The sequence below is a fragment of the Periplaneta americana genome, chromosome 11 (assembly GCF_040183065.1).
Source record: "Periplaneta americana isolate PAMFEO1 chromosome 11, P.americana_PAMFEO1_priV1, whole genome shotgun sequence".
Taxonomy (NCBI): domain Eukaryota; kingdom Metazoa; phylum Arthropoda; class Insecta; order Blattodea; family Blattidae; genus Periplaneta; species Periplaneta americana.
This window is the reverse complement of record NC_091127.1, coordinates 158,744,990-158,772,785: the sequence shown is the minus strand read 5'-3', so window position 1 is coordinate 158,772,785 and position 27,796 is coordinate 158,744,990. Positions and strand designations below refer to the sequence as shown.

The window sequence follows — 27,796 nt, the reverse complement described above, 5'->3', positions numbered from 1 at the left end:
GGAAGTCGAAAGGAGGATAGCAATGGCAAAGGAAGCTTTTACTAGGAAAAGGAGCTCTTCTGCGGACCTCTGCAAAAATAACTAAGGAAGAGACTAGTGACGTGCTTTGTATGGAGTGTGCTATTGCATGGGACAAAAACATGGCAATTACGACTAAGTGATGAGACATAATTGAAAGGAGGTGAAATGTGGAGAACAATAGAATGTGTGAAATGAACAGACATAATAAGACATGAATCGGTGTGGGTGAAGAAAGAATGATGCTGAAACTGATCAGAAACAGAAAAAAGAATTGATTGGGTCACTACTACTACTACTACTACTACTACTACTACTACTACTACTACTACTACTACTACTACTACTACTACAACAGTACTACTACTACTACTATTACTACTACTACTATTACTACTACTACTACACTACTACTACTACTACTACTACTGCTACTACTGCTGCTGCTACTACATGCAATACAATAAAATTAAGAGGAGACTAGAAGTAAGAGAAAGCAAGGCAGCTGAGATTTTACAATATGTCAGTGGGATGATCATTGTCTAGTAAAATCTTTCATGCAAACAGAGATTATAAGTTAGACTTCTGAAGCCCGTATAAAAGAAGACAACAAAAGTATAGAAGAAGAATTTAGGGCATACGCCTCTGTATTGAAATTCAATGTCCAGCCAGAGTCTGCGAATCCCCATGTCTTGGGAACATCAGCCTTAATAATGGAATCTTTAAGCACTTCCAAAAGCTCGGAGTTGTTAAGACTTGATATCGAAACAGAGTACCTGGACCTCCAGGTTTGGAGACATTTGTCGAACAACGGAACCATTAAACAGTTCCAAAATATCGGAGCTGTTAAAGTGTCAACAAATATCTGGAAACTCTAAATCCTTCTGCTGAAAACAATCACCGTGAAAGTGTAGGATCTCATAAGAACAATAAGTTATCAGCAAATTCAGTGCCTAAAATAAAACTATACATAAATAACTGAATATCCTGCGTAGAAAAAATGACGGACATGAAAACTCGGAGTAAAATAATAAAATGCATGTCGAAAGGAAAGAGAGAGATGGAAATTGATTGTCGCCGAAAACTATGGACACAAATCTAAACCGGATGATGATGATGATGATGATGATGATGATGATGATGATGATGACAGAGTTATACTATAATCTATCTTTTGTACGTTTTATCATATTCTTTTCAAATAGAGTTAGTAAACAAAACTCTCTTATGCTTAGAGCATTTCGTACCATGAATATAACGGAATTTTATTATATGTGTTCATATAAGTAGCAGTTGATGACGAGTCACTGCAAGAACATTTCACGTGTTGCATGAAATTGCCGACATTGTAAAAACACAAACCGTCGCTATCGATCACTGGATTATACCCCGTCGCAATTATCCAGACGAGGACAGAACCCGTGAAGCGCGTAGAATTACCCATCAATCTGAACAGTGGTGACGTCACACCGGCCTCGGGTTTAATTTGTGATATGTAACTCCATACTTGATCATCATTGCTGACTCTCCTGCAAGAGGAGTTTTCTTAATTTCTTTCAGCCCTGTCGCTTATTATTTTAAATTTGTTATTGTCTTAAAACTACTAATATGTTTAAGAAATTAACAGTGCTTTCACAGAAATGCGATCTTTACATGAATAAATATTTATTTTATGTTATACATTTTATGTTATTAGGCTATTATTTCTTGTGATTAGAGAAATTGGTTTATTTTTGTTATACGATTGTGTTGCTTATATCAGGGCCTGATATATCAGATTGGCCATTTGCATGTTATGAAATGGCAACATACGAAAGAGAACTAGGATCTCCACTGGCGAAAATAAATTTCTTTTGTAATGACCGCTAGATGGAAGTACAGCTGCTAGTATATTCCATGCAATTTCATCAGAGTTATAACGTGATTTCTTTTGCAGTCGCTAGATGGCAGCATAGTGATATTGATAAAAGTTGTCTTCAAAGTATATAAAGCTGAACAATCTGTTCATGTGATCAGGACTTAACGCTCGTCGCTTATTCACTTGAAAGTCGATGACGCAACAGTCAACAGATGGCAGCACGCGTACGCTTTGGCATGTGCAACATCTACGGGAGACTTCTTGAACTCGTAATTGCAGCACATATACACTATGCTTTTCTCATTTTGTACCATGGATCGACTTTGGTCGGCGGGAAAAGACACAAAAATAATAATTTTTCAGAAGAGACTTTCTATTTAATTTATTCTTAACTGATTATAAGTATAATAATGAAATTCATGTATGTTAAAGTAAGCCCCTTTTCAATTTAAAATATAAGAACATTTATTATTTCAAAAATTAGAAAAAATATTAGACTTACGTAATGAGGTACAACAGAAAAATCGACTTTTTTTACTTATGTACCTTTTCCCGCCGATCAAAGAATTTATAATAAATGCGAAACTTACTAAGTTTCCCGTAACACATGCTAGAGGCGCTAATGTAGAAATTGATCTTGCTGTCATCTGTTGGGCGGTGGAGAACTTATTACATCTAGCAGCGCACTAAGTAGCGAAAAGAAAAACTAATTACTCCATGCATTTAGCAGCGCACCTGGTGACGAAAATGTTAAACTATGCAGAAAGTATTCCCTTCCTCCCTCCCACCGCCCCTAATCACCTTCTCAAGCTAACCCAATTTAAAATAAAACATTTACATTGTAATTGCTCACAGCATCTTCCACTGAAAATTCTTACCGGAGTCAACAGGAAGATAAAAGAGACGATCTATTTTACACTACCCAATTAAAATATAACCAAACAGAGACAGAAAATAAAGCAAAAGGTTAGATAATTGGGATTGCATTATTTGGGTATTTATTGTACAGCGCAATGGAAAAGTCTACAAAAACTACTTCAGTTAATTATATTACAATAACTTTACAATACATTCAACAACACTATTTTTACAACGTCCATAAACATCACTGTTTAACATACACTGCTTATACACACACGTAGTATCACTTTATGTTCACTTATTAGCAAGTTTCTGGCTGCCATCTTGTCTTCTCGAGCAACGTCTCGAACGAACGAATAAATAGACAACTTTCGGTAATTTACCCAACACATAGTTCTAATGTTCACCACCTACGACGTCGGGCGCTGATCATCTTATTTGATCCCCCTACCGTCAGATGGTGCTGACCGCAGTTTCGCATCCTATTATATATTTATCCATGATTGTACCTTGAAAAAACGTATTCACATCATAATGTATTTCGAGATGTTTACAATACTATGAGTATAATATATTCTTATCTTACCTCTCAACGTTCCTGCTTAATAGTGCTTCATCGAAGGAAAAGTCCACACCTGTGGAGTAACGGTCAGCGTGTCTGGCCGCGAAACCAGGTGGCACGGGTTCGAATCCCGGTAGGGACAAGTTACCTGGTTGAGGTTTTTTCCGGGGTTTTCCGTCAACCCAAGATGAGCAAATGCTGGGTAACTTTCGGTGCTGGAACCCGGACTCATTTCACCGGCATTATCACCTTCATCTCATTCAGACGCTAAATAACCTAAGCTGTTGATAAATCGTCTTAAAATAACCTACTAAAATAAAAATAAATCGAAGGAAAAGTGTAATAAAAGTTTTGTTAGCACTTATATTTAACACGTAGAATCACCTCTTAATTTTGGTGCACCGGTTCCCTTCCACCTTGTATTATTTGGCGACACGAGATTAACAATTCGTAATGGATAGACTTCATGGAATTGCCACGACAATCGTAAGGTTTACTACGCACGCGGTATAGACTGTATGAGAATGGGACGTGCTACGGATGGAGTATGCCTCTGATGTAAGCACTGAGCAGTATACTGCGGTTACAATAAAACCTGTATCCTGCATTCAAGAAATATAATGAATGAACATTGATGTAAGAAATGTCTAAACATGTAAATACACAATTATTTTGTAGTGAGATATATTAACTCTTAAAATTTAATGTAATATACTCACATCATCCTTGAATATGTGCATTGCAGTGAAGAGTTACGTACATTTTGAGCGACTGCAAAGTGAACCTCCTCCGATGGTCACTAAAATAGTTTTTATATTGGGAAAATATACGTTCAACATCACACGATGTAATACGTACATATTTGAAGAACGGAAAGTCACTACTTTATATACACCAACTTCAGACGTCTTATCGTGACCTGATAGTACATCATTTATAGTACGAAGTTGTGAATAGGCAGAATTTTTAGCAATAATTTTTCTCAACTTACATTTCACTTTTTCTGGAATTAGTGAATTATTATTTTGGATAACGGTTTGTAATACTTTATCCACTATATTAAGGGCTTCTGAGAGTTGTAGTTTAGACGATTCTAACAGGATGATGCTTTTGGACACGATTTTAAAATTAGAATCAGTGAACAGAATATCTTCCAATAGCTGTTCAGAAGGCAGTGATTTTACAGCTGCAACAGCGGAACTGTCTGTGCATCAATTACCTCCATTATTTTTCCGTAATGTTCTGCATAATAACTAGCAGCATCCAACCACGTTCCCCAACGGGTCAAGACTGGCTGCGGGGGTAAGGGTATTCCAGGGGCAATTGTTTGGAACAGCAACACTCTCATTGTAGTATGTTTGATTGAATTCTTGTCTGCACTGAACAAATGTTAAGCTTTGACTATTCCAACCACAGTAATGCAAAAACAAGTGCTTACGTAGATATACTTTAGCTGTAGCTGCTCTATCTATTTGGACCGGTCACAACTCTTAACATGAACTGCTTATATTACGAGACCGGGCGGTCGCTCACCTCTTCTATACTACCGTACATCGGCAACCAAATTGCATGCTGCGTGTGGCAATTCAACGAAGTCTAGTCATGGAATTGCCTGCTATTTAGCTTACAGCTTCGAAAACCTCGAAAAATCCTCGACCAGATAATCTCGTACATAAAATAGGAAAAAAAAAAACTATTTGGTTGAGGCTGTTTATTTTATAAGGAAATGTAAATGTTGAAACGAGTGTATGTCACACATCTTCAAACAGTTGATCCAAGATGAGTTTGAGCGCATCTCCCTTTTGTTGACAAGGTTGTGTTTGTTCCAGGATATCAGCGGATCGTTCCGTCTTCTGTCTCAGAACGCGGGTCGCACCCAGCACGTGTCTGCGGACCCCCCGGGGGGCCCCGGGGCGAAGCATACCGTGATGGCGCGCCAGTCCGACTCGAGTGTCGAGGAAGTCATCAGCGTCGACGAGTCTGATGTGGCGCCCACACCAGGTGGGTACACAGCTCACTACAGATTTTGGACGTGTTTTCTTGTGTCTCCAAAGAAGTAATGACAAATTGTTTCAAATCAATCTCACAAGCTCTTTAATTTCATTCTTCGTCCCAATAAACATCTCACACTTGAGGTTTTCCCCGCGTTGGATATGGAATAACTCTTCTCAGGTTCTCAGCCAGGCAAGTTGGACAAGGCATCGGGTTATTGAAACCTGATCATCAAGGAAGCCATCGCAATCCAACTAGATGACATTCATTTCAGCAGACGGGTGTCTACAGCTGAGTACAGCGTGGAAACCTGCCATCAACACGCTTCAACCAACCAGAACACGGCAGAAGGTCGGAGCTTTGTACTGGCTTCTGATTGGCCCGTAGCGGGAAGCCACACTGACCGCTTATATACTGGCCAAACATGGTCTCACGACACTTCAATCCCTGAAGAAGATGGCAGAGCTAGTCATTGAAAGCTTGGAAGCAACAATCCAACTCACCTGACTGAGAACCCGAGAAGAATTATTCCATCTCATTCAATTGTTTTATAGATGCATAGACCTGATTTCCTTACATCCAGGGACGATAATCTCTCAGCGCAGAAGAAGTTCGTAATTTCTACTTATCTATTGATCACAACAGGAATGAACACTTGATTTATTTTGCATACTTGTACATTGCTTCAGGTCAGTGCTGGCGTGTAGTGATGGACAAAGTTGTTATTTTCTCGGAACAGTTCCGACTGTTCCGGTTCCGGAAAAATACTATTTTCCAAACAACAGTTCCGAAATAACGGTTGCAAGTAGAAATGAGTCGGAATCGTTCATTGATGCGAGCCATTTCTTTGACTCTCGCTCCTTTTGAGGAGTCGTTCAAAAGAGTGATTTATTTATTTATTTATTTATTTATTTATTTATTTATTTATTTATTTATTATTTATTTATTTATTTATTTATTATTGATTTATTGATTTATTGATTGATTTATTTATTGATTGATTTATTTATTTATTGATTTATTTATTGATTTATTGATTTATTTATTGATTTATTGATTTATTTATTTATTGATTTATTGATTTATTTATTTATTGATTTATTTATTTATTTATTTAATTATTTATTTTTTAATTATTTATTTAATTATTTATTTAATTAATTATTTATTTATTTATTTAATTATTTATTTTTTAATTATTTATTTAATTATTTATTTATTTATTTATTTATTTATACGGTGAAGATTGGGTATAAGTCCTATGCCCATAATATTGCAGATACATTAATAATTTTGGTAGGGTGTGTTTTAGTATCTATTAGCAGTAAGTGGCTAACATTTCAAATCAATTGGTGCTATAACACTGTAAGTGAATGGAGTGCACCTAATTACAGGCATGTAGTTAGTAAATTTATAAAGAAATTATATTTAAAATAAAAAATTATTTTAAGGGGAAAGATTTAGTATATAGTAACCAATCTTTTTGTATTTTAAAGCTTAATGTGTGTGTGTGTGTGTGTATATATATATATATATATATATATATATATATATATATATATATGTATATATATATGTATATATATATATATATATATATATATATATAGAGAGAGAGAGAGAGAGAGAGAGAGAGAGAGCTAGCTTATTATCACTAAAAATGAAAGAGATCTGATAAATAATATTTTGTTTATGGCTATTTGGAGATAGGCTATTTTTACTATTATTTTGCATGCGATAAGAAGAAACTCCACTTTTACCCCGGCTCATGATTTGTACTAACAAAGTGCCCACGAGTATTATTCTGTTTCCATCCTCATTTTCTTTCTGCCATTGCTCCACAACGCTACACCTACATCTCATGGATCAGAATGTTCTTTCCTACAAGAGAACAGCAGCAGCAGTTGTCTGCGTGCACGCCCCATTCTGCAGTAAATCGCTGCAATTGGACATGAAAGGAGCTCCGTAATGGTTTCCGGAGCAGTAAATCAGAAATCGACCATCGCATTAACTTTGTATCACGCTACCACAAGCAAACACTTAAAATAATGTCAATGCTGCACGGAACAGAACATAATCTTTAACAATAAACTGGTTCTTTATATTTTCAGTTGTGTGACCTGAAGCCACGATATAGGCTATTAGACAAACATTATCTGTTCTATATTTATGTTTGAACATAAATCAACGAGAAGCGGATATACTCCGATTCATAGTAGAGACTTTGCTAACGAAACAGAAGAGAGAATGGGAGACAGATTGGATAAGAAATATTAAATACGAATTCTTTATTATTATTATTATTATTATTATTATTATTATTATTATTATTATTATTATTATTATTAATGGTTACAATTCTTGCAGTAATATCGGACTTTCTTCATGCGTTGAAACACAACCGAATTCTTAAGGCAAAAAAGGAAGTGAATCCGGGGGTCATGACTGAGAGTACCCTAGGCAAAATTTACCATCCAATCGTTTCTCGACTCACTAATTATTCTTTTGCAAACAGGACAAGTCTACAGGTCAAAATCCCATTTGACTCTGCAGGATTCTCAGCTAGGTGAGTTGGCGATTTGCTTCCAAGCTTTCGATGGCTAGCTCTGCCATCTTCTTCGACTGGACACTGCAACTTGTACAGTCGATCAGTCCTAGTGAAATGGAGGAGTACACGAGAGCGGAATAAGCAGACCTGATTTTCGAATACGGATGAGCCAATGGGAACAGTAGACAAGGTCACAGATTGTATCGATGCAAGTACCCACGTAGGAGACATCCGGCCCATACTATTTTTCCACGACTGTTCCAAAGGTTAAGGGAAGGAGGGCACGTGGAGCCAAATTACAATTCCATTTCCACACAACTATTTTTGCTTATAACGTTCGACTCGGTCATTTCCGGACCATGGTTCCTTATCTCAGATTGATAGATGTGCCCTTCGCCATCATCCCTGAAAGTTTGTAACACCACCTCGGAAACATACTGTATAAGGTTATACTTTTTTTAAAGTATTGATATTTGCTATCTCTTGCATAGATCAGATATCACTAAAGCTGCTAAAATGATAATGCTCTCTACTGAAACTATTATTATTATTATTATTATTATTATTATTATTATTATTAATTTTATGATGGCTCTAATATTAAAATGTATTTTATCTGCCAACATAAAATTCTTGGTTTGAATAACAGTTTGTGATTCATGAGACCTATTTTGATTTGATTACCCCCTTTGATTTGATTACCTGGTTGGGTTTTTCCGAGGTTTCCCCCACCGAAAAGGCAAATGCCGGGTAATATTTTGGCGAATCCTCGGACCTCATCTCATCTCACTACATCTCGCCAAAATGTAAAAAAAATGTAAAAAAAAATGTAAAAAAATTGTACAAAATTGTAAAAATTGTAGAAAATTACTAAACTGTAGAACTATAAAAATTTGTAAAAATTGTAATTGTAATATTGTAAAATGTTGACATGTTCCACATCTTAAAGCTTCATTGCTCATGTAAGATCTATGGAATAAAATGAATGAATGAATGAATGAATGAATGAATGAAATACTAGCTAAAAACTTTAATTTCATGAACGTTAGTAGCTTCTTGAAAGGTAAAAGATGTTATCAACATAGCAGTTAGAAAGTAGTAATTGCCAGTTGTAGTATTTGTGAGTACCAGAATTCGAAAAACATTTGGCAAAAGAATATTTAACCAGACAACTATAAAATCATTGTAATCCACTAGCGTACCTTGTGTAAAGCAAGAAGATTCGAACTATACCATTTGCCATACCACGCATTCCTCACCAGCCTTCAAATTCGGAGTCACAAAACACAAGAGATGCCCTACTTTTCTAAACTGAGATGATAATGAAAAGGACAATGTTGAAGGATGTTGGTTGAATGACGACAAAAAAATGACTAAAACCTCGCATTTTTTTAATACTCTAATTTTTTCCCTATTTATACAAGGTGCTGAGGAGAGTGCATTAAAAAAAATATACTATCGAAAGTCAAACGGTTTTCGTACTATTGAGCAACAAATTTAGCGTATTTTCAAAAACAAGCCTCTTTCAGCGCTCAGAACTCTGGAACCATTTACTGCAGAACATTGGATGGGAGCTTATTTTGAAGCTGACATTTGGTAGGTTATGTTAAGAAGTAATCCTTATTTTTATTGTATACAGAGAGACAGATAATCTGATTTTACTTACTTTTAGGCTTTTTGCCAATTTGTAAAAATGTAAAAAATATTGAGAAAAAAAACCTTGCATTATTAAGAGGGATTCGGCATTGTTTGCTTAGTGGCTCGGCAATAAGTTTCGAGGGTATTAAATAAATTATTTTCACACGCCTAGACTTGAACGCCGCAGTACCGCACGCACTGGCCGAGAGCTGAAGATAATTGAGCGTACTCCTGTGTTATTAAAATTGTGATAAAGCTAGCCCAGCTGTGCGCTACTAGACGAAACATCACGTGTTTGTCTCCTGACCTTGCTTCTCTCGGCTAGCTTCCGCCTCACAGTCAGCTGGTTACTTCACGCGCGTACTATTTATTTTCTTTATTTGATATTTTCAATACTTTCTTATCAACGGTGCACCAGTAAAAAATATGTGTTTATTTGTACTTTCAATGCGGAATCTGACCTTATATTTTAAAAATATATTTTCGTGGTCAAAGGCGTCTTAATGAAGAAAAATCTAAATTTCTCCATTTCCATAAAAAGTAAGAAAAACTGTTTACATGTCAATATAAACTTTAATTTCTCAGCATCAAAATAAACCATGATTTTGATCATTGGGTGAAAGGGTTTCGGAGCCACAACAGTTTGAAGTTGCTGATTTTATGAAAATACGATGAATTTAAATATTTTTAATTTAAACACTATGAAGTTCTGATGCCTCAAACTTTGCACAAAGCATTGTATCACAGTTCTCTACGGACAGAAAAAAGTTTCATGGTATTAAAAAATTGCAAGGTCAATTTTCTCTATATTTCGGTCGATTTGAGATGGAATAGCCCTGATGGTTACTTCGAACAGCGGCATAAGCAAGAACGGTAACTTCTCTTCAATAAAACTTGAGAATTCAAGGATGTTAACAAAGCGGAGACTGCTTTATATTCGCCTTGTTTCGAGGTTAAGGAGTCACGAGATGGCTGGGACAGTACAGTACAGGAGTGCAGGACAACAGACGTGCGTGGGCGGCAGATCCGCAGCGTAGAGCCTGCACTGCACGACTGCGATATGCTGAGGAGATTCCCAGATATGCCCCGCGCGCACCATCTCCCCGCTGTGTAATTTACTGCACGGAAGATTGCACCGGGTATCTGCAAATGAAGGGCTTACGGCAATGAATGCGGAGCTGCATTTTGTATTTTATTACACACTATGCAGATACCAAATTATCATTTAACTTAACCACGAACAATTGTAGCCCCCCTACTCCAAAGCTATAGCCACGTTTTTGGCTGGTTCTATGTATGTATGTATTTATTCACACTGCAATGGGTATATACCCGGTGGCAGTGGTAACTAATTACACTCAATAAAGACAATAATAAACTTATTAATTAAAAATACAATTAATAATAATAATAATAATAACAAAAACAACAACAACAGGGAATATACTAAATTAATTTAAACGATCACTTAAAATAACATTTGAAATATTCTAATTTGTATCTTAAAACTAAGATCGAACTAAAACCCACGAGTATATGTCCATATCTGCACAAGTACCTTTCAACATTACACTCATTTCGCTGTCAACTCACTCACTGCACTGGAACTACGACACATTTCACTGATTCTATCCTAATTTCACTAACACTTCAAAAACATTTCACTGTTCAAATTCTTTGCGCTGCCACTATAAACTATAAAGCTTCACTGACAGGAACACGTTTCACTTACAAAGCACACTTCACTGACACGACATACTTCTTCACTGATACAACACACTTCACTGACACAACATAATTCTTCACTGATACAACACTTCAATAACAACATATCATTTACGCCCTTTAAATACTGTGTGTAATTACCGTCTATTAGTAAGGTCCTTAAGCCTATTTTCAAATGCATTTTTGGTTGTTGGTAAAGCCTTTAGTAAGTCTGCAGGTAAAGCATTCCAGTCCCTGATAGTACGATTAAGAAAAGAAAACTTTCCAGTGTCCGTCCTCTGCCTTCTTTCCCTCAATTTATATGAGTGGTCGTTCCTTGAATGAAGTATTGTACTGCAGTCTCTCTCTCTTTGTGATCTCGTAAAGCAGTCGTGGCGAAAATGCTACTCGCGAGCACATTGTGGCTCGCAATGATAGCTGTGTATTTCTCTTGCTTCCTACCTTCTCCAATTCCCACCCTCTCACTCACTGGAGTCAAACTCCGTTCCATTTGTATTTTTCTCTGACCTGCGAGTGGCGTATCGTCGCAGTGTCTCTCTCGAAACCATGTAGATACGTCTACCAGAGGTCTGCATCGGACGTTTTCGCTCGAGCGCCAATTAGTTCATAGCATAATCCGATAGGTAGTGCACATGCATGATGGGTAAAATTGTCCTCGAACGGTATAAGCCGAGCGTTAGACATTCGTTCTTGTTACAGTGATGAACTGTGTAGTAACATCATAGATGTTTATCATTTCAAAATTTTGCAGTGTTTAACTAAACTCTCCATAGTACAACTATAAAACTTGCTTTAAAATGTAATATAAATGTTGTAGGTAAATGTTTTTTTTCCCCCACACAGGAGTGATTTTATTTTTGCCACATCTGATAGACGTTATTGAATGTAAATGTAATTATTATAAACGGAGAACACAATCACGATAATGCAAGAACTGTATCAAGTTTTCTAGTAGTAGTAGTAATAATAATAATAATAATAATAATAATAATAATCTCTAATAATTAGTGTATCAATCTTTGCGTCTGTAACAGTTGTGCAGCATGATTATTCGTTTCATTATATTTTCTGTGACGTTATCTCTGTACTAATATTGTTATTAATCTACTGCTTTATAAATAATATTTTGTAAAACATTTCTACATTGTCGCAGTATATAGGCGGAACACTATGTATGGATCTATCGTATTATATATGTGGTAAATCAAATATTGAATTATTATTAATTAGCAATAATAACTGTATACCGAAGTTTTTCATACTATTTTATTTATAACTTCATGTTCCTGTTTTGGTACGTTCCATTGACTGTTCCATTAAACGTTTGTCATAAATGCAGAAAATAGCCTTATTTTTACCGTGTGAGCAAAACATATGTGTATCTTATCTGTCGCCTTCCATACAAGATAGGACATGTCGGTGAGATGACCTTGTACTGTGCTTCTATTTATTACGAGCGTATCACGACCGATCGTATCTCACTCGAGGGTGCCACACTCGACCGAGTTCAAGCGAGCGATTTAACTCCAATGCAGCACTCTGACCTCTACAAAATCGAAAGTTTGAAGTAGGATGGGAGGACGCATTTTTTGCTGCCAATGTGATGAGAATATTAAATGTATGATTTGTTCGCAAGTATTACGAGGAAAACTGTTGTATAACATAAAACGGCATTATAATACGTTAATCATGAAACATTAAAAGGTTAAGTATTATTATTATTATTATTATTATTATTATTATTATTATTACCTCTGTACGTCGATCCTTTTTCAGCAGATGTACGAATAATGCGGTTAGATCTTCAATTTAAACGCACAGATTTACAATGTGATGTTAAATGAAAGCTAGATGTAAGGACTTGGCAAATGTTGAACTTTTCAATTCTTTGCCAAAAAATAAATATTTGAAGCTTCGTTCTTTCGCTTGCTCTGTTGAAGCCATGTTCGCTACAACTTGCGTTTGTGAAAAATTATTTTCAACAATGAAAATAGTAAAAGCCAAATTTAGATCACGACTGACAGACAAATACCTTCTACGATTGGCAGTAAGTGACATAATTCCTGATTTTGAAACTCTGTCGCAGAGACATTCTGAAGACAGTTAACAGGTTGTGATAATGTGTCCTATGTTTTCTTATTAATTTCTTTATTCGTTACACGTACTAAACATTAGTTTGTAACCTTGTACTGTATAAAATTAAAATTATGTTTAAGTGCTTGACATAAGGAAAATGAAAATCCGTTAATAAGTCAGGCAGTTGCTTCACTTCCCCTTCGGGTGTCCGCCTCCCTCCATAGGTACTATGCACGTTGCAGGTTACACAGTGGCTCGGCGCACGATCACATTTTCGCCACGGCTGTCGTAAAGCTATTCATCAAAGGACCTGGCATATTCTGTGACATTTTGAGAAGCAAATCAGCTCCTAGTTGCACTGCTAGCATCTTCCGATTTCGTCTTTGTTTTGAAATATTTATCTTTTCCATTAGCCTGTATTTCAGAATACGTAAATAAATACTACTCTCCTACATTATCTCCTATGTTGGAATTTCGTAATTATTTAATTAATTAATTAAAAACTGCCCCCCATTGAAGGTAGCTCTTACGGACCCCTTATATCCTCAAAAAATAAATATATTCAGTGGGCCAAAAAAATGGCACAAAATTTAAACGGTTATATTCCAGTAGCTAATGATTTAATTTGAAAGTTTATTTCACAGGCAAATTTCACAGTCCTTGTAGAGCGAGAAAGTACTGTAATATTTAATTTTTTACTATTTATTAAACATTATTTTTTTTATTTTTTGTAAGGCAGTGCAAAATCGATCGTTTATGTCGAACTAAGCATTATGGTCTTACGAGTTCAGCAGGCCAAGCCGTTTGTTGTGCTATCGTCATTTGTTTTCTTCCGTTTTGAGTTCTCATTTTGTGAATAATGGGTCGCTTAACGAACGAAGACAAGATTTTCATTAAACATTTGCACCAATATGATAATTTATCTGCCCGTCAAATTGTAAAGAATTACGCTCAACGAGAATGGTCTGTTTCAAGTGTACAACGATTGGTTAGCGAGATATGGACATGATAGGCCTATCGCTGCTGAGAGATTATTGCGTGTAAGATCGCATTTCTCAGATTCTCTGATGGAGTTTCAAACGACATCTTAATCCTATGGACTATTTTGTATGGAGTCAACTACAAATCGCAGTTTACTACAAAAGAAGAATTCGTAATATTGAACATTTAAGACAACGCCTTCTTGAATGTTGGGACCGGCTTGATCAAAGACAGATATCCAGTGCTATTGGACAATGGAGAAAACGCCCACAAATGGTTGTGCGGGCAAATGGCGGTCACATAGACCATCATTTTTAATTTTTATTATTTGAAAGATCATTAATTATTATTAATTTTACCAACATTCAGTTTCTCCATTTTGAAGTAATAAATTGTCTTCAAAAACCACATTTTTCGCATCATTGTGTACTGACCTCCATAATATTTAACAATTCAGCCTCAAAAAAACATTCTTTCCAACAGTGTATTCATTATAAATTAAATGTTATGTACAAACCCTAGTAATGCCGCACTTCGATTATTGTGACGTTTTGTTAAGTAACCTAAGTTCTGAACTGTCAGTCAAGTTACAGCGAGCTCAGAATATGTGCGTCAGATACGTGTGCAACATCCGACGATATGATCACATATCACCGTCCTTCGCAAGTCTTTCATGGCTCCGACTTAAAGAACGCAGAACTTTACACTCTTTGTCTTTACTCTTTCGAATTTTGCACATCTCAACACCAAATTACCTTTCGTCTCGGTTCTCTTATCTATACTCTAACCACGACGTAAATACCAGATCACTTATCTGTGGCACTCTAAGTATACCTCTTCATAGAACATCTTATTATTCATCATCTTTTACAGTATCCACCTCGCGTCAATGGAATTCCTTGTCACAAAGTATTAGGGGCTGCAAGACAATAAACACCTTTAAAAACAGCTTAAAAGATAACCTTATTAGCATTTCACTCCAATCATACTGATTTAAACTATCACTGACTACATTGTTACTCCTTCCTTTAGACATGCATCCTGATAGTGCTGTATTTTCAAAATTGTCTCATAATAATCTCTTTCTATTATCTAATATTATTTGAAATATATTAACATTCTATGTATTTTAGCTTAATTCTGCTACACAGTTTATTTCAGTGTTTAATTAATAGTTCACAGTATTTTGTTGTTTAATTCGTAAATAACTCTTGTATACATGTAACTCTCACTTAATCAAATTGTTGAATTCTTTGTAAGTTCATGCATATGTATATACACTTTTTGCTGGTTGAGTGGAAGAGAAGGCCTTACGTCCTTAACTCTGCCAGCTAAAATAAATTATTATTATTATTATTATTATTATTATTATTATTATTATTATTATTATTATATTATTTCCGGAAATAGAGTATTTCTAATTTTGTGCACTTTTTTGGCCCACTGTGTGCATATGTAAACATAAATAATTAAATTTAAAAAGGGAACAAAGGAAAGGACATGGAAAGTTACAATTGCTATTAATGTGGCAGCATGTAGATTAATCATCACTGCGACCTGAAATGTCATATTTACGGTTCACTCGGTATATTGTGTCAACTAAAAAAAATAAATTCAGTTCTGTATTTTTAAAGGCTGGTTCACAATAAACCGGGAACGGAAGCGACCACGAAAACGAGAACGGAAAGAATGTTAAAATAAATGTATTTAAATGTGAGCATTCACAATAGTTAATTGAGCCGTTCAGAGCAGAAGTGGTGTAAGTCAAAAATGGGTAATGAGGGTTAAAGTAAACATTCTGCAAAATACAGAGCAAAATAGCAGTTAATATTGAATTTATTTAAATTATTAGTAGTCGGTGAATAGCACGAAGGATATATTAATTGCTACTTTGTGCTGTATTTTACAGAATCTTTACTTTAAACCTCAATACCTAATTTTGACTTACACCACTTCTGCTCTGAACGTCTCAATTGTGAATTTTCACATTTAAATACATTTATTTTAACAATACTTCCGTTCTCGTTGTCGTTTCTGCTCCCGGTTTATTGTGAACCAGCCTTAACTCTCTTTTGTTTGCAGAGTTAAACTTATTTTAATAATAATATATATATATATATATATATATATATATATATATATATATATATATATATATATATATATATTATTTTAATGTACCGAAGTACATATGATATTTCCATGCAGATATTCTGCGTCATCATACGATGAAAGAGTAATGGAACGGAGAAAAATTCTCTCCGGCGCCGGGATTTGAACCCGGGTTTTCAGCTCTACGTGCTGATGGATAAAGCATCAGCACGTAGAGCTGAAAACCCGGGTTCAAATCCCGGCGCCGGAGAGAATTTTTCTCCGTTCCATTACTCTTTCATCATTATTTTAATAATGTTTTATTTTAAAACTAACTGATAATAATTATTTACTTTATTGAGATTTAATTTAAATTCATGTTCAATTACAGTTTAGTGTAACTTAGTTCCTTTCTGGAGAATTTAATTCATTTTAAAGTCCTTGGCCATGATTCTCTCCAGTAGAGGAGATGTCTCTCTAATTTTGAATTCGACCTAAAAGACATATCACAGAGATCCTGGAACAATAACAAGAAATTATGGGAAAGATAAAGATCCATTTCGTGCTGAAACATTGAATCTGAAAGCAATTAAGCATTCTGTGTGTAGATCGCGAGGGTATTTAGAACTTCGTGGCAGCACTAGCTTAAAGCTTCAGTCTTGTGTAATTACGTTAGAAACAGAAGTGTTGTTTTCTTGTTCTTTGAGCTCTTTTGTGATACTCCTTTGTTATTCGACAATAGCAACGCTAGTGACGCTTGTTTTGTTTGTTTTGTTCCTAGCAGCAATGGAGCGGAGGAAGAGCTGTGCGAAGAAGAAAATGGAGCGAGCAGGTCAGTTGCTTCCTTTGAGATCAGAGGTAACCGGAGCAGAAACGCACAAAGTTTTCATGCATCTTAAGGGGAAATTAGATAAAAAGTGTTTGGCTTCAGAGAAACTGATTGTGAAGTTAAAAGTTATAGGGAGGAAAAATTGCTTCGGCTTTTGACTCACCGCCGAGAATTAAAATTAATCCCAACATGCATTTTAAAGAGGCATGCTTCCATTGTTTTTACAAATATATGAGGATGGAGAATTTCTTTTAAAAACGTAACTATATTCAAATGAATAATTATTAAAATATAAAAATTGATTGCTGGAGCTGAATATACGAATATATCAACATGATCACTCTGTGAGTTTCGCAGAATAATTTAAGGGGTTAGGTACAACTTACTTATTTACTTACTTACTGGCTTTTAAGGAACCCTCAGGTTCATTGCCGCCCTCACATAAGCCCGCCATCGGTCCCTATCCTCTGCACGATTAATCCACTCTCTATCATCATATCCCATCTCCCTCAAATCCATTTTAATATTATCCTTCCATCTACGTCTCGGCCTCCCCAAAAGTCTTTTTCCCTCCGGCCTCCCAACCAACACTCTATATGCATTTCTGCATTCGCCAATACGTGCTACATACCCTGCCCATCTCAAACGTCTGGATTTAACGTTCCTAATTATGTCAGGTGAAGAATGCACAGTTCTGTGTTGTGTAACTTTCTCCATTCTCCTGTAACTTCATCCCTCTTAGCCCCAAATATTTTCCTAAACACCTTATTCTCAAACGCCCTTAACCTATGTTCCTCTCTCAAAGTGAGAGTCCAAGTTTCACAACCATAAAGAACAACCGGTAATATAACTGTTTTATAAATTCTAACTTGCAGATTTTTTGACACCAGACTGGATGATAAACGCTTCTCAACCTAATAATAACAGGCATTTCCCATATTTATTTCCTCCCAAGTGTCATTTATATTTGTTGCAGCAGTAAAATCTTGGAAATATTCAAAATCTCTTTCCTCCATTACTGTATCCTGTACAATAATGAAAATTAGTATGTGTGAAACAGTGTCCTTCTGCTATATGAAAAAAAAATAATTTTACGATTAAAAAAATATATTTACTTACTTATTGGCTTTTAAGGAACCCGGAAGTTCATTGCCGTCCTCACATAAGCCCTTGGTCCCTATCCTGAGCAAGATTAATCCAGCCTCTACCATCATATCGCACCTCCCTCAAATCCATTTTAATATTATCTTCCCATCTACGTCTCGGCCTCCCCAAAGGTCTTTTTCCCTCCGGCCTCCCAACTAACATTCTATATGCATTTCTGGATTCCCCCATACGTGCTACATGCCCTGCCTATCTCAAACGTCTGGATTTAACGTTCCTAATTATGTCAGGTGAAGAATACAATGCCTGAAGTTCTGCGTTGTGTAACTTTCTCCATTCTCCTGTAACTTGTTCCTTCTTAGCCCCAAATATTTTCCTAAGAACTTTATTCTCAAACACCCTTAATCTCTGTTCCTCTCTCAAAGTAAAAGAGTCCAAGTTTCACAACCATACAGAACAACCGGTAATATAACTGTTTTATAAATTCTAACTTTCAGATATTTTGACAGCAGACTAATGACAAAAGCTTCTCAACCCAATAATAACACGCATTTCCATATTTATTCTGCGTTTAATTTCCTCACGAGTGTCATTTATACTTGTTACAGCAGTAAAATCTTGGAAATATTCAAATAATGAAAATTAGTATGTGTCAAACACTGTCCTTCTGCTTTATGAAAAAAATAATAATAATAATTTAAAGATTAAATTGTTTTTTTTTTTCAAAATTCAAAATGTTGGCAGTTCACTGTGCAGTGATGAAACATTTTCCTCAGTGACGGTAAAGAATGTAATAAGCAGCATTCTAATTTTTTCCCCTCGTATTTGAATCTTTAATTAAAATAAGTTATTTTCTTACAGGAAACGAAGATAGCAGCTTCCTGCGACATCTGGAACTGGAGCCCACCGGAGATTCTGGTCCAGGACGAGGGGTAGGGCCAACTACAGGGCCTAGCATTGCTAATAAGGGTGGACGGACTCCCTTTACAACGACAAGGCGTCTCACCCGTCACGGAAATTCAGGGTTTGGATTCTCAATAGCGTGGACCCAGCCTCCAAGGTATGAACGTGAAATTTCTGAACTTAACTTAAATTTGCTATAAAAAGTTAACTTGTCTGTGAATGATTTTAATTCTCATCATTAGATCCTAGAGCTCCGCAGGTTCAGCTAGACAGAGGACTGTTGGAATGTCCATAAAGAGCGTTAAAATCCCTAACATGTCTTCGAATGGGAAATAAGGCTGAATTGTCCATGTTACAATACAAATAATTTTTAGAGAACCCGGAGATTCATTACCGCCCTCACACAAGCCCGCCATTGATTCCTATCCTGAGCAAGATTAATCCACTCCCTATCATCATATCCCACCTCCCTCAAATCCAATTTTTATATTATCCTCCCATTTACGTCTCGGCGTTCCATTTTGTGTTGCACAGATCAAAAGAGTTGTGCAAATCCAAAGACTGCAAAGGATAATACCAAGTTCAGTCAGAGGGTATTAAACCTTTGGCAGCGATCCGCGAAAACACAAACTTGTTTTAAGAGTCTAAAACTCTGTGTTTTTTTTTTTGCGTTCCAATCTGGACACACAGCATTCAGCTCAAACATTGAAAAACTGCAGAGGTATCAGTCTAAAACTTTACGTTCCATTGTCACTGCATCATTGTATGTCCGTAAGGGGAAATGTAAATTCGTCCGAAACTGGCAAACACGTCGCATTTCGAAGGTGTGACATTTCAATCGAACATGTAAACTCGTCCGCCTAGCGTTTATTTCTTTACATTGGTAACATGTAAACTCGTCCGCCTAGCGTTTATTTCTTTACATTGGTAACATGTAAACTCGTCCGCCTAGCGTTCATTTCTTTACATTGGTAACATGTAAACTCGTCCGCCTAGCGTTTATTTCTTTACATTGGTAACATGTAAACTCGTCCGCTTAGCGTTTATTTCTTTACATTGGTAACATGTAAACTCGTCCGCCTAGCGTTTATTTCTTTACATTGGTAACATGTAAACTCGTCCGCCTAGCGTTTATTTCTTTACATTGGTAACATGTAAACTCGTCCGCCTAGCGTTTATTTCTTTACATTGGTAACATGTAAACTCGTCCGCCTAGCGTTTATTTCTTTACATTACTAACATGTAAACTCGTCCGCCTAGCGTTTATTTCTTTACATTAGTAACATGTAAACTCGTCCGCCTACCGTTTATTTCTTTGCATTGGTAACATGTAAACTCGTCCGCCTAGCGTTTATTTCTTTACATTAGTAACATGTAAACTCGTCCGCCTAGCGTTTATTTCTTTACATTAGTAACATGTAAACTCGTCCGCCTAGCGATTATTTCTTTACGTTGGTAACATGTAAACTCGTCCGCCTAGCGTTTATTTCTTTACATTGGTAACATGTAAACTCGTCCGCCTAGCGTTTATTTCTTTTCATTGGTAACATGTAAACTCGTCCGCCTAGCGTTTATTTCTTTACATTAGTAACATATAAACTCGTCCGCTTAGCGTTTATTTACATTGGTAACATGTAAACTCGTCCGCCTAGCGTTTATTTCTTTACATTAGTAACATGTAAACTCGTCCGCCTAGCGTTTATTTATTTACATTGGTAACATGTAAACTCGTCCGCCTAGCGTTTATTTCTTTACATTGGTAACATGTAAACTCGTCCGCCTAGCGTTTATTTCTTTACATTGGTAACATGTAAACTCGTCCGCCTAGCGTTTATTTCTTTACATTGATGACATGTAAACTCGTCCGCCTAGCGTTTATTTCTTTACATTGATGACATGTAAACTCGTCCGCCTAGCGTTTTTCTTTACATTAGTAACATGTAAACTCGTCCGCCTAGCGTTTATTTCTTTACATTGGTAACATGTAAACTCGTCCGCCTAGCGTTTATTTCTTAGATTGGTAACATGTAAACTCGTCCGCCTAGCGTTCATTTCTTTACATTGGTAACATGTAAACTCGTCCGCCTAGCGTTTATTTCTTTACATTGGTAACATGTAAACTCGTCCGCTTAGCGTTTATTTCTTTACATTGGTAACATGTAAACTCGTCCGCCTAGCGTTTATTTCTTTACATTGGTAACATGTAAACTCGTCCGCCTAGCGTTTATTTCTTTACATTAGTAACATGTAAACTCGTCCGCCTAGCATTTATTTCTTTACATTGGTAACATGTAAACTCGTCCGCCTAGCGTTTATTTCTTTACATTAGTAACATGTAAACTCGTTCGCCTAGCGTTTATTTCTTTACATTGGTAACATGTAAACTCGTCCGCCTAGCGTTTATTTCTTTACATTAGTAACATGTAAACTCGTCCGCCTAGCGTTTATTTCTTTACATTGGTAACATGTAAACTCGTCCGCCTAGCGTTCATTTCTTTACATTGGTAACATGTAAACTCGTCCGCCTAGCGTTTATTTCTTAGATTGGTAACATATAAACTCGTCCGCCTAGCGTTCATTTCTTTACATTGGTAACATGTAAACTCGTCCGCCTAGCGTTTATTTCTTTACATTGGTAACATGTAAACTCGTCCGCCTAGCGTTTATTTCTTTACATTGGTAACATGTAAACTCGTCCGCCTAGCGTTTATTTCTTTACATTGGTAACATGTAAACTCGTCCGCCTAGCGTTTATTTCTTTACATTGGTAACATGTAAACTCGTCCGCCTAGCGTTCATTTATTTGCCACACAACTAACGCATGTGAATCTTTTCATGCAAATTTCAACAAGAGTTTTAATACTGCCCATCCAAACATTTACGATTTTATCAACTTTTAAAATGATTTGAGACAGAAATGTACATCAAGCTACAAAGTATAAATACAAATAGAATAATTAAACGAGCTACCAGGAATAAACAACTGCGTATATGGAAAGCCCTAGAAAATTATGAAGCAGGGAATTTGTCCAAGGTAGATTTTATTAAAATTACTTCTTATTATTTTAATCTAAGATAAGTTAGTCCATGGTAGATTTTATTAAAAGTACCTCTTTTCATGAGAAACATTTTTACCATGCCACTTTCCAGTCCTAAGCCTGGATAAAATGGAAAGGAAAATGTTCTCTTTAGCATTCGGACGAGTTTACATTTCCATGATACTGACATTAAGTAGTTATGCGGACGAGTTTACACTTCTATGATACCGATATTTAGTAGGAATGCGGGCGAGTCTACATGTCAGATTATAGGTAGTTATTTCTATCGGACGAATTTACAGTTTCCCGTCCATAATGTCATTCATCGTGACCTAAACATTTCAACTGTAAAAGAAGAAATCTCTACGTTCAGTAAATAATACCTGCACCGATTAAATCAACATCCGAATCATGATGCATTAAATTTGCTGGATAATAGTCAAACAATAAGAAGACTTAAAAGGACCAATGCTCTTGGCCTTCCATTCATTTTTACTACAGCTATTTGAAACATTGTTATTTTTCTCTTGGAGTGTTTCATGTCATATTCTTTTATAATATATACTTATTGTTTATTGTAGTGTTAAATAAAATAAAATACAGATTGTAAATGTGGTTTTCTCTGTTTTGGCTTCAGTTCGCCTTTTCAGGTAGGGAAAGTGTGATGACTAAGGCTAGGATTTTGATGAAATTGCATCTTCTTTCTAGTAGGCTAAATCAGAAAGATAGCTGCTTTAGTATTCATATGTTATGTGATAAACTGAGTGTTTTAAGACATTTGTTAGGGTATTTTTTTTTTTTTTTTGCATTTTTGTCTGTTTCAACTCATAAGAGCATCTTTTGTGTTATTCAGACATTTTTAGGCATTTTCATTTAATTTGGCCACAAATCTCCATTATTAATATAAAATAATGTTTATTTCCTTTGATATTTTGTCCATTAATACACCTTTATTTTTTACTTGGTTATTTAACGATGCTGCACCAACTACGAGGTTATTTAGCGTCGATGGAGTTGGTGATAGTTATATGATATTTGGCGAGATGAGGCCGAGGATTCGCCATAGATTACCTAAACTTTGCCTTACGGTCGGAAAAAACCTCGGAAAAGACCCAACCAGATAATCAGCCCAAGCGGGAATCGAACCCGCGCCCGAGAACAACTCCGGATCGAGTGGAAAGCGCCTTAACCGACCGAGCTACGTCGGTGGCTAATAGCGATTATTTTGTATATTATTTTAATCGTTTTTCTACACAAATATTGCCCTTTTAACGTAGTACACAGCATGTAATGGATCATTCCAACCACCCCTTCAATATAGACTCCTCTATACCTGCTAATTCCGTATAAGAGTGGCCTTGTGATGGGCTACTTGGAAACTATATCAGGTAAAATAATTAATTAAAGTGTACCACTTACAAAAGCGGCCGGGTAGCTCAGTTGGTAGAGCAGCTGGCTACGGACTGGAAGGTCCGGGGTTCGATCCCAGGTAGTGACAGGATTTTTTCTCGTTGCCAAACTTTCAGAACGGCCCCGAGGTTCACTCAGCCTCATATAAAATTGAGTACTGGGTCTTTCCCGGGGATAAAAGGCGGTCAGAGCGTGGTGCCGACCACACCACCTCATTCTAGTGCCGGGGTCATGGAAAGCATGGGGCTCTACCTCCATGCCCCCCAAGTGTCATGTGTCATTGCATGTTACGGGGATACCTTTTTACCACTTAGAAAAAAAATTATGTAAAATTAAATAAACTTAAATGTTGGTACTAGAATTTAATTTAATTACTAGTCTAAATATTAAGTAGCACAGAACTACTTTTCTTACTAAGCCAATTTTTAAGGGCGTTTTTTTAAGATTTTTAGGTCATAAATGCATTGTATTTAGGACATTTTTTATTATTTATAGGTCATCAAAATCCTAGCCCTAGTGATGACAGAAATCTATCGATCACTACCCTAGGACAGAGTAGAGAAGGAAAGATCTCTAATGAGAAATTCCAAATTGTAGAACAATTAATTGTAATAAAGTTCCGGAACTTTATCTTCTCAATCTTGAAGGAAATGTTGTAGAGTTCTTAGCTGCTAGAATATAATGTAAGGCAAACCATTGCTTTCCCAGAGTGATGAAGAATGTCCCTTGCAGGGTGGAGCGAGTGGAGGCGGGCCTGCCCGCAGACAGGGCCGGCCTGAGACCTGGGGACTATGTCATCTTCGTGGAGAAGTACAACGTGGTCACCATGCCGGAGGAGGAAATCCTGCACCTCATCCGCTCGTGCGGGAACCAGCTCACCTTGGAGGTGTACCGGCGAGCCAGTCCGAACGGCCTGGTGGGAGGCAGCACCACCACCACCGCCGCCGCCACGGTGCCGCCCCCCGCACCCGCCCCCGCGCCTCCCCGTTCCTCCACCACGTGCTCAGCTACCACCACCTCCCTCGACCTCAGCAAGAGAAGGCTGCACTTGCCCCAGGTCACGTTCAGCAGCGAGGTCGGTACCGGCGTCTTCGTCTGACCGCAGAGCTCAGATAAGCGACTTCATTCAGACTTATCTGAGATACGTACTTGTTGTGTTGTCCATGCCAGTCGTTCTTTCAGTTTGTGTTAATTGTACGAGTCTCGGTCAAAAGCATTAAGCACAGTGCAGAGATTTGCAATACAGTAGAACCACGATTAACCGTCACCCTATTAATCGATCAGCTGATTATCCAACTGTCTTTCTCCCACTCTATTCTTTCTTTCTTTGCTGCGTAAAAAGTATGTAGTTACGGGTAGGCCTACTTGAAGGGGTTTTTCCCAAATTCTAAAATAATCACTACCTGCTTTCAAAGAAATGGTCCCAAAAACTTCCGCAAAATTCAGAGCAAACCCGTGCAGAATTCAGTCGAGTGCTCGTACTTCATAATTTCTATCCAAAATATCTTCCACGGGTGTCAAAAGTGTTTTAGGCCTACTAAGTATCAAAATAAAAATACAAATAAATAATTGATCAGTTTGGGAAAAGATAAGTAGCGGTTCCTCTCGCTTCAGAATACGAGATTGGCATTGCAAATATGTGCGCGATTTAATTAAAACAAGAAAGAAGTGTACAAAATCTGTAAATCTACAACAAGAAACCTCTACTATTCCTATCTTTCCACAAAGAATCAACGCAAGGAAATTACTTGGCCAATTTAAAACCATTATTGACAATCGGACTTAAATTAATATCGGTAAACTTCTGATTCACTATCTAGCATGTTAAACACAAGACCATGGTGGAAATTATGAAACTGTGTTATGCACTTAATTTACGAAAATATTTTATGATACGGATTATCCGAGTTTTTCGGTTAACCGTCCAGTCCACGGATAATAGAGGTTCAACTGTATATGTCATTTTCGATTACATAAGTACCAGATTTGCCGTACTTCGTCTGTCCGTTCCAGTATGATCTTCTACAGCATTAATTTTTTTGTTCGTATCCTGAATATAATTTAATTACGGTACAGAGATCTCAGAAAGGAAGCAATAAAGATAAGACAGAAGTTTTAAAATATACAGGATGGAAGTGAAATAATCCTGCAGATTGAAAGAGACGCTACGTTATACTTAAATGAATAGAAAATAGTACATTATGCAACGAGCCTATAATGATAGTAATTAAGACGCAAGTATTTTTGTTTATGAAACGAGCGCAAGCGAGTTTCATAATTTTCATACGAGCGTCTTAATTACCATTATAGGCAAGTTTCATAAGACTTTATTCCTAACTTGAAATTATTCAGAAGTATTTATTTTATTTGTATCTGACAGAAGATCGGAAGTGACCTTGTTCATAGCTCGTGAATTGTGAGATGTGCGCAGACGCGAAAGTATTGATTTTTTTCCGAAGAACAATAATGTCATTGACCTTGATGTAATGCAGAGAATGTATAACCTGGAAATTGATTTAGAATTGAAAAACGAGATCACAAATTGAATTTATTTGAATATTATTTACAATTAACGCTAATTATTATAGTAACAGAACATAACCTTCTGCGACAGTATTGGATTTCCAGCCTCCGTGACGTTTCCCTCGTCTTTCGATTGCATATCCGAGAATAATCGAAAACCTGAACTTTAATGAATAGGTGTACTTTAATGACATGCATTAAAGGACTGCTACCAGGTGTATAATTACTACATTTCGGCATAGTCGAGTATAAACCTATATTACGTTTTGTGATTAAGTGCACGGTTAATTAGAAAATTGATTTGGAACTTTCAGCGGTCCGGCAACATCGCCGCTAGTGCAGGATTTAGACCTAAGCAACCTAGGCAGTTGTCTAGGATTGCAATTTTCAGGTGGCGACATTTCTCTCTCTCTCTCTCTCTCTCTCTCTCTCTCTCTTCTCTTTTCTTTTTTATTTTCATTTTACAGTTAAATTTATTTTTAAATGACTAGAGTCCACGGCAATTCGGAAGGCGGTAGTCTGCTAGCGTTTGCGTCGAGAGAGACAGATAGAGAGAGCAAGGCAGCGTGCAACATTGCCACATCGTACTTCACGAGCATGTGCGATACAAATAGTGCAGGAGAGAATTTAAATTATCAAAAGACAATAATAACCTTAGACGTTGATTACTGTAAGCATGACACCAAACAAACCCTCTTTCCTTCACTAACAATATTCTTTGCACGGTTCTCAATCCCACACCACATGCTTCTGCAGTCGTTTCTTGCACGTTGGCAATGTTGCTGCCAGCATCAAGATGGCCGGCAGCGTTCTGCTCGTCAACGTTTTTAAAATAATGATATACTTTAAACACTATTTCCCGCGCCTGCCTGTGCAATATTTGTCTTTTTACAGTCTCTTCTTCCATTTATTTACCTTACACACACACAGTAAATGTTAGTTTTACTTATTCAATGTATTGAAACACTCACACGTGAACAAACGAACTTGGGAAGTACTTGTTACAGACTTATTCTGATTGGAGCTACTGTACAAGCTTGTGACAACACATACCAGAAATGCTACGGCGCATATAGCAGCTGACCGCCTTCCGAACTGCCGTCTAGTCTAGTTGGTAAAATTTTCTGAAGTTTGTTCTTGAACATCTTGTGGAAGTCGGATAGTGTTTTGTTATAGCATTGTCGCGGTCGCGGCGAGAGTAAAAGGAAAGTATGCAGCTGCATAGTTATATTGTAATGCCGGTATCACGTTAATATGCTATGAAACTGCTTAAATTTAACTGCTTGTATAAACAATAATGCATTGTTAAAAGTAAAATTGGATGTGTTTATTATTAATTTATCGCTATGAATAGTAACCAGAACTCTCAGTTTTATATTTACAATATAATATATCGTCAACAATGATATTTAATCACCTTCCAGCATGTACACTATATAATTCGATATGAAAGGTTTTTTTTTATAAAAAAAATTGGAGTTTATTTTTCAATTTAAAATACTTCCTATCGAAGAAACAAATGCTCCTAATAATTATTATACCACCCACGAAATCAATGCTGCGAGGCTGATATAACCTCTGCAGTTGCAAGCGTCGTTAAATAAACCATACTTAAAACGAAACCAATGCTTAAAATTAA

At 36.5% G+C, this 27,796-nt stretch overlaps 1 protein-coding gene across 1 annotated transcript in view; it reads left to right on the top strand.

The window, feature by feature from the left end:
* Window positions 1–27,796, top strand: part of PsGEF (Protostome-specific GEF) — a 509,082-nt gene that overhangs the window by 333,875 nt on the left and 147,411 nt on the right. Inside the window, exons 10-13 of the mRNA XM_069840300.1 lie at window positions 5,129–5,300; window positions 17,135–17,182; window positions 19,145–19,343; window positions 24,367–24,709. Of these exons, the coding sequence (XP_069696401.1) occupies window positions 5,129–5,300; window positions 17,135–17,182; window positions 19,145–19,343; window positions 24,367–24,709 (762 nt within the window). The remainder of the gene's footprint in view (window positions 1–5,128; window positions 5,301–17,134; window positions 17,183–19,144; window positions 19,344–24,366; window positions 24,710–27,796) is intronic.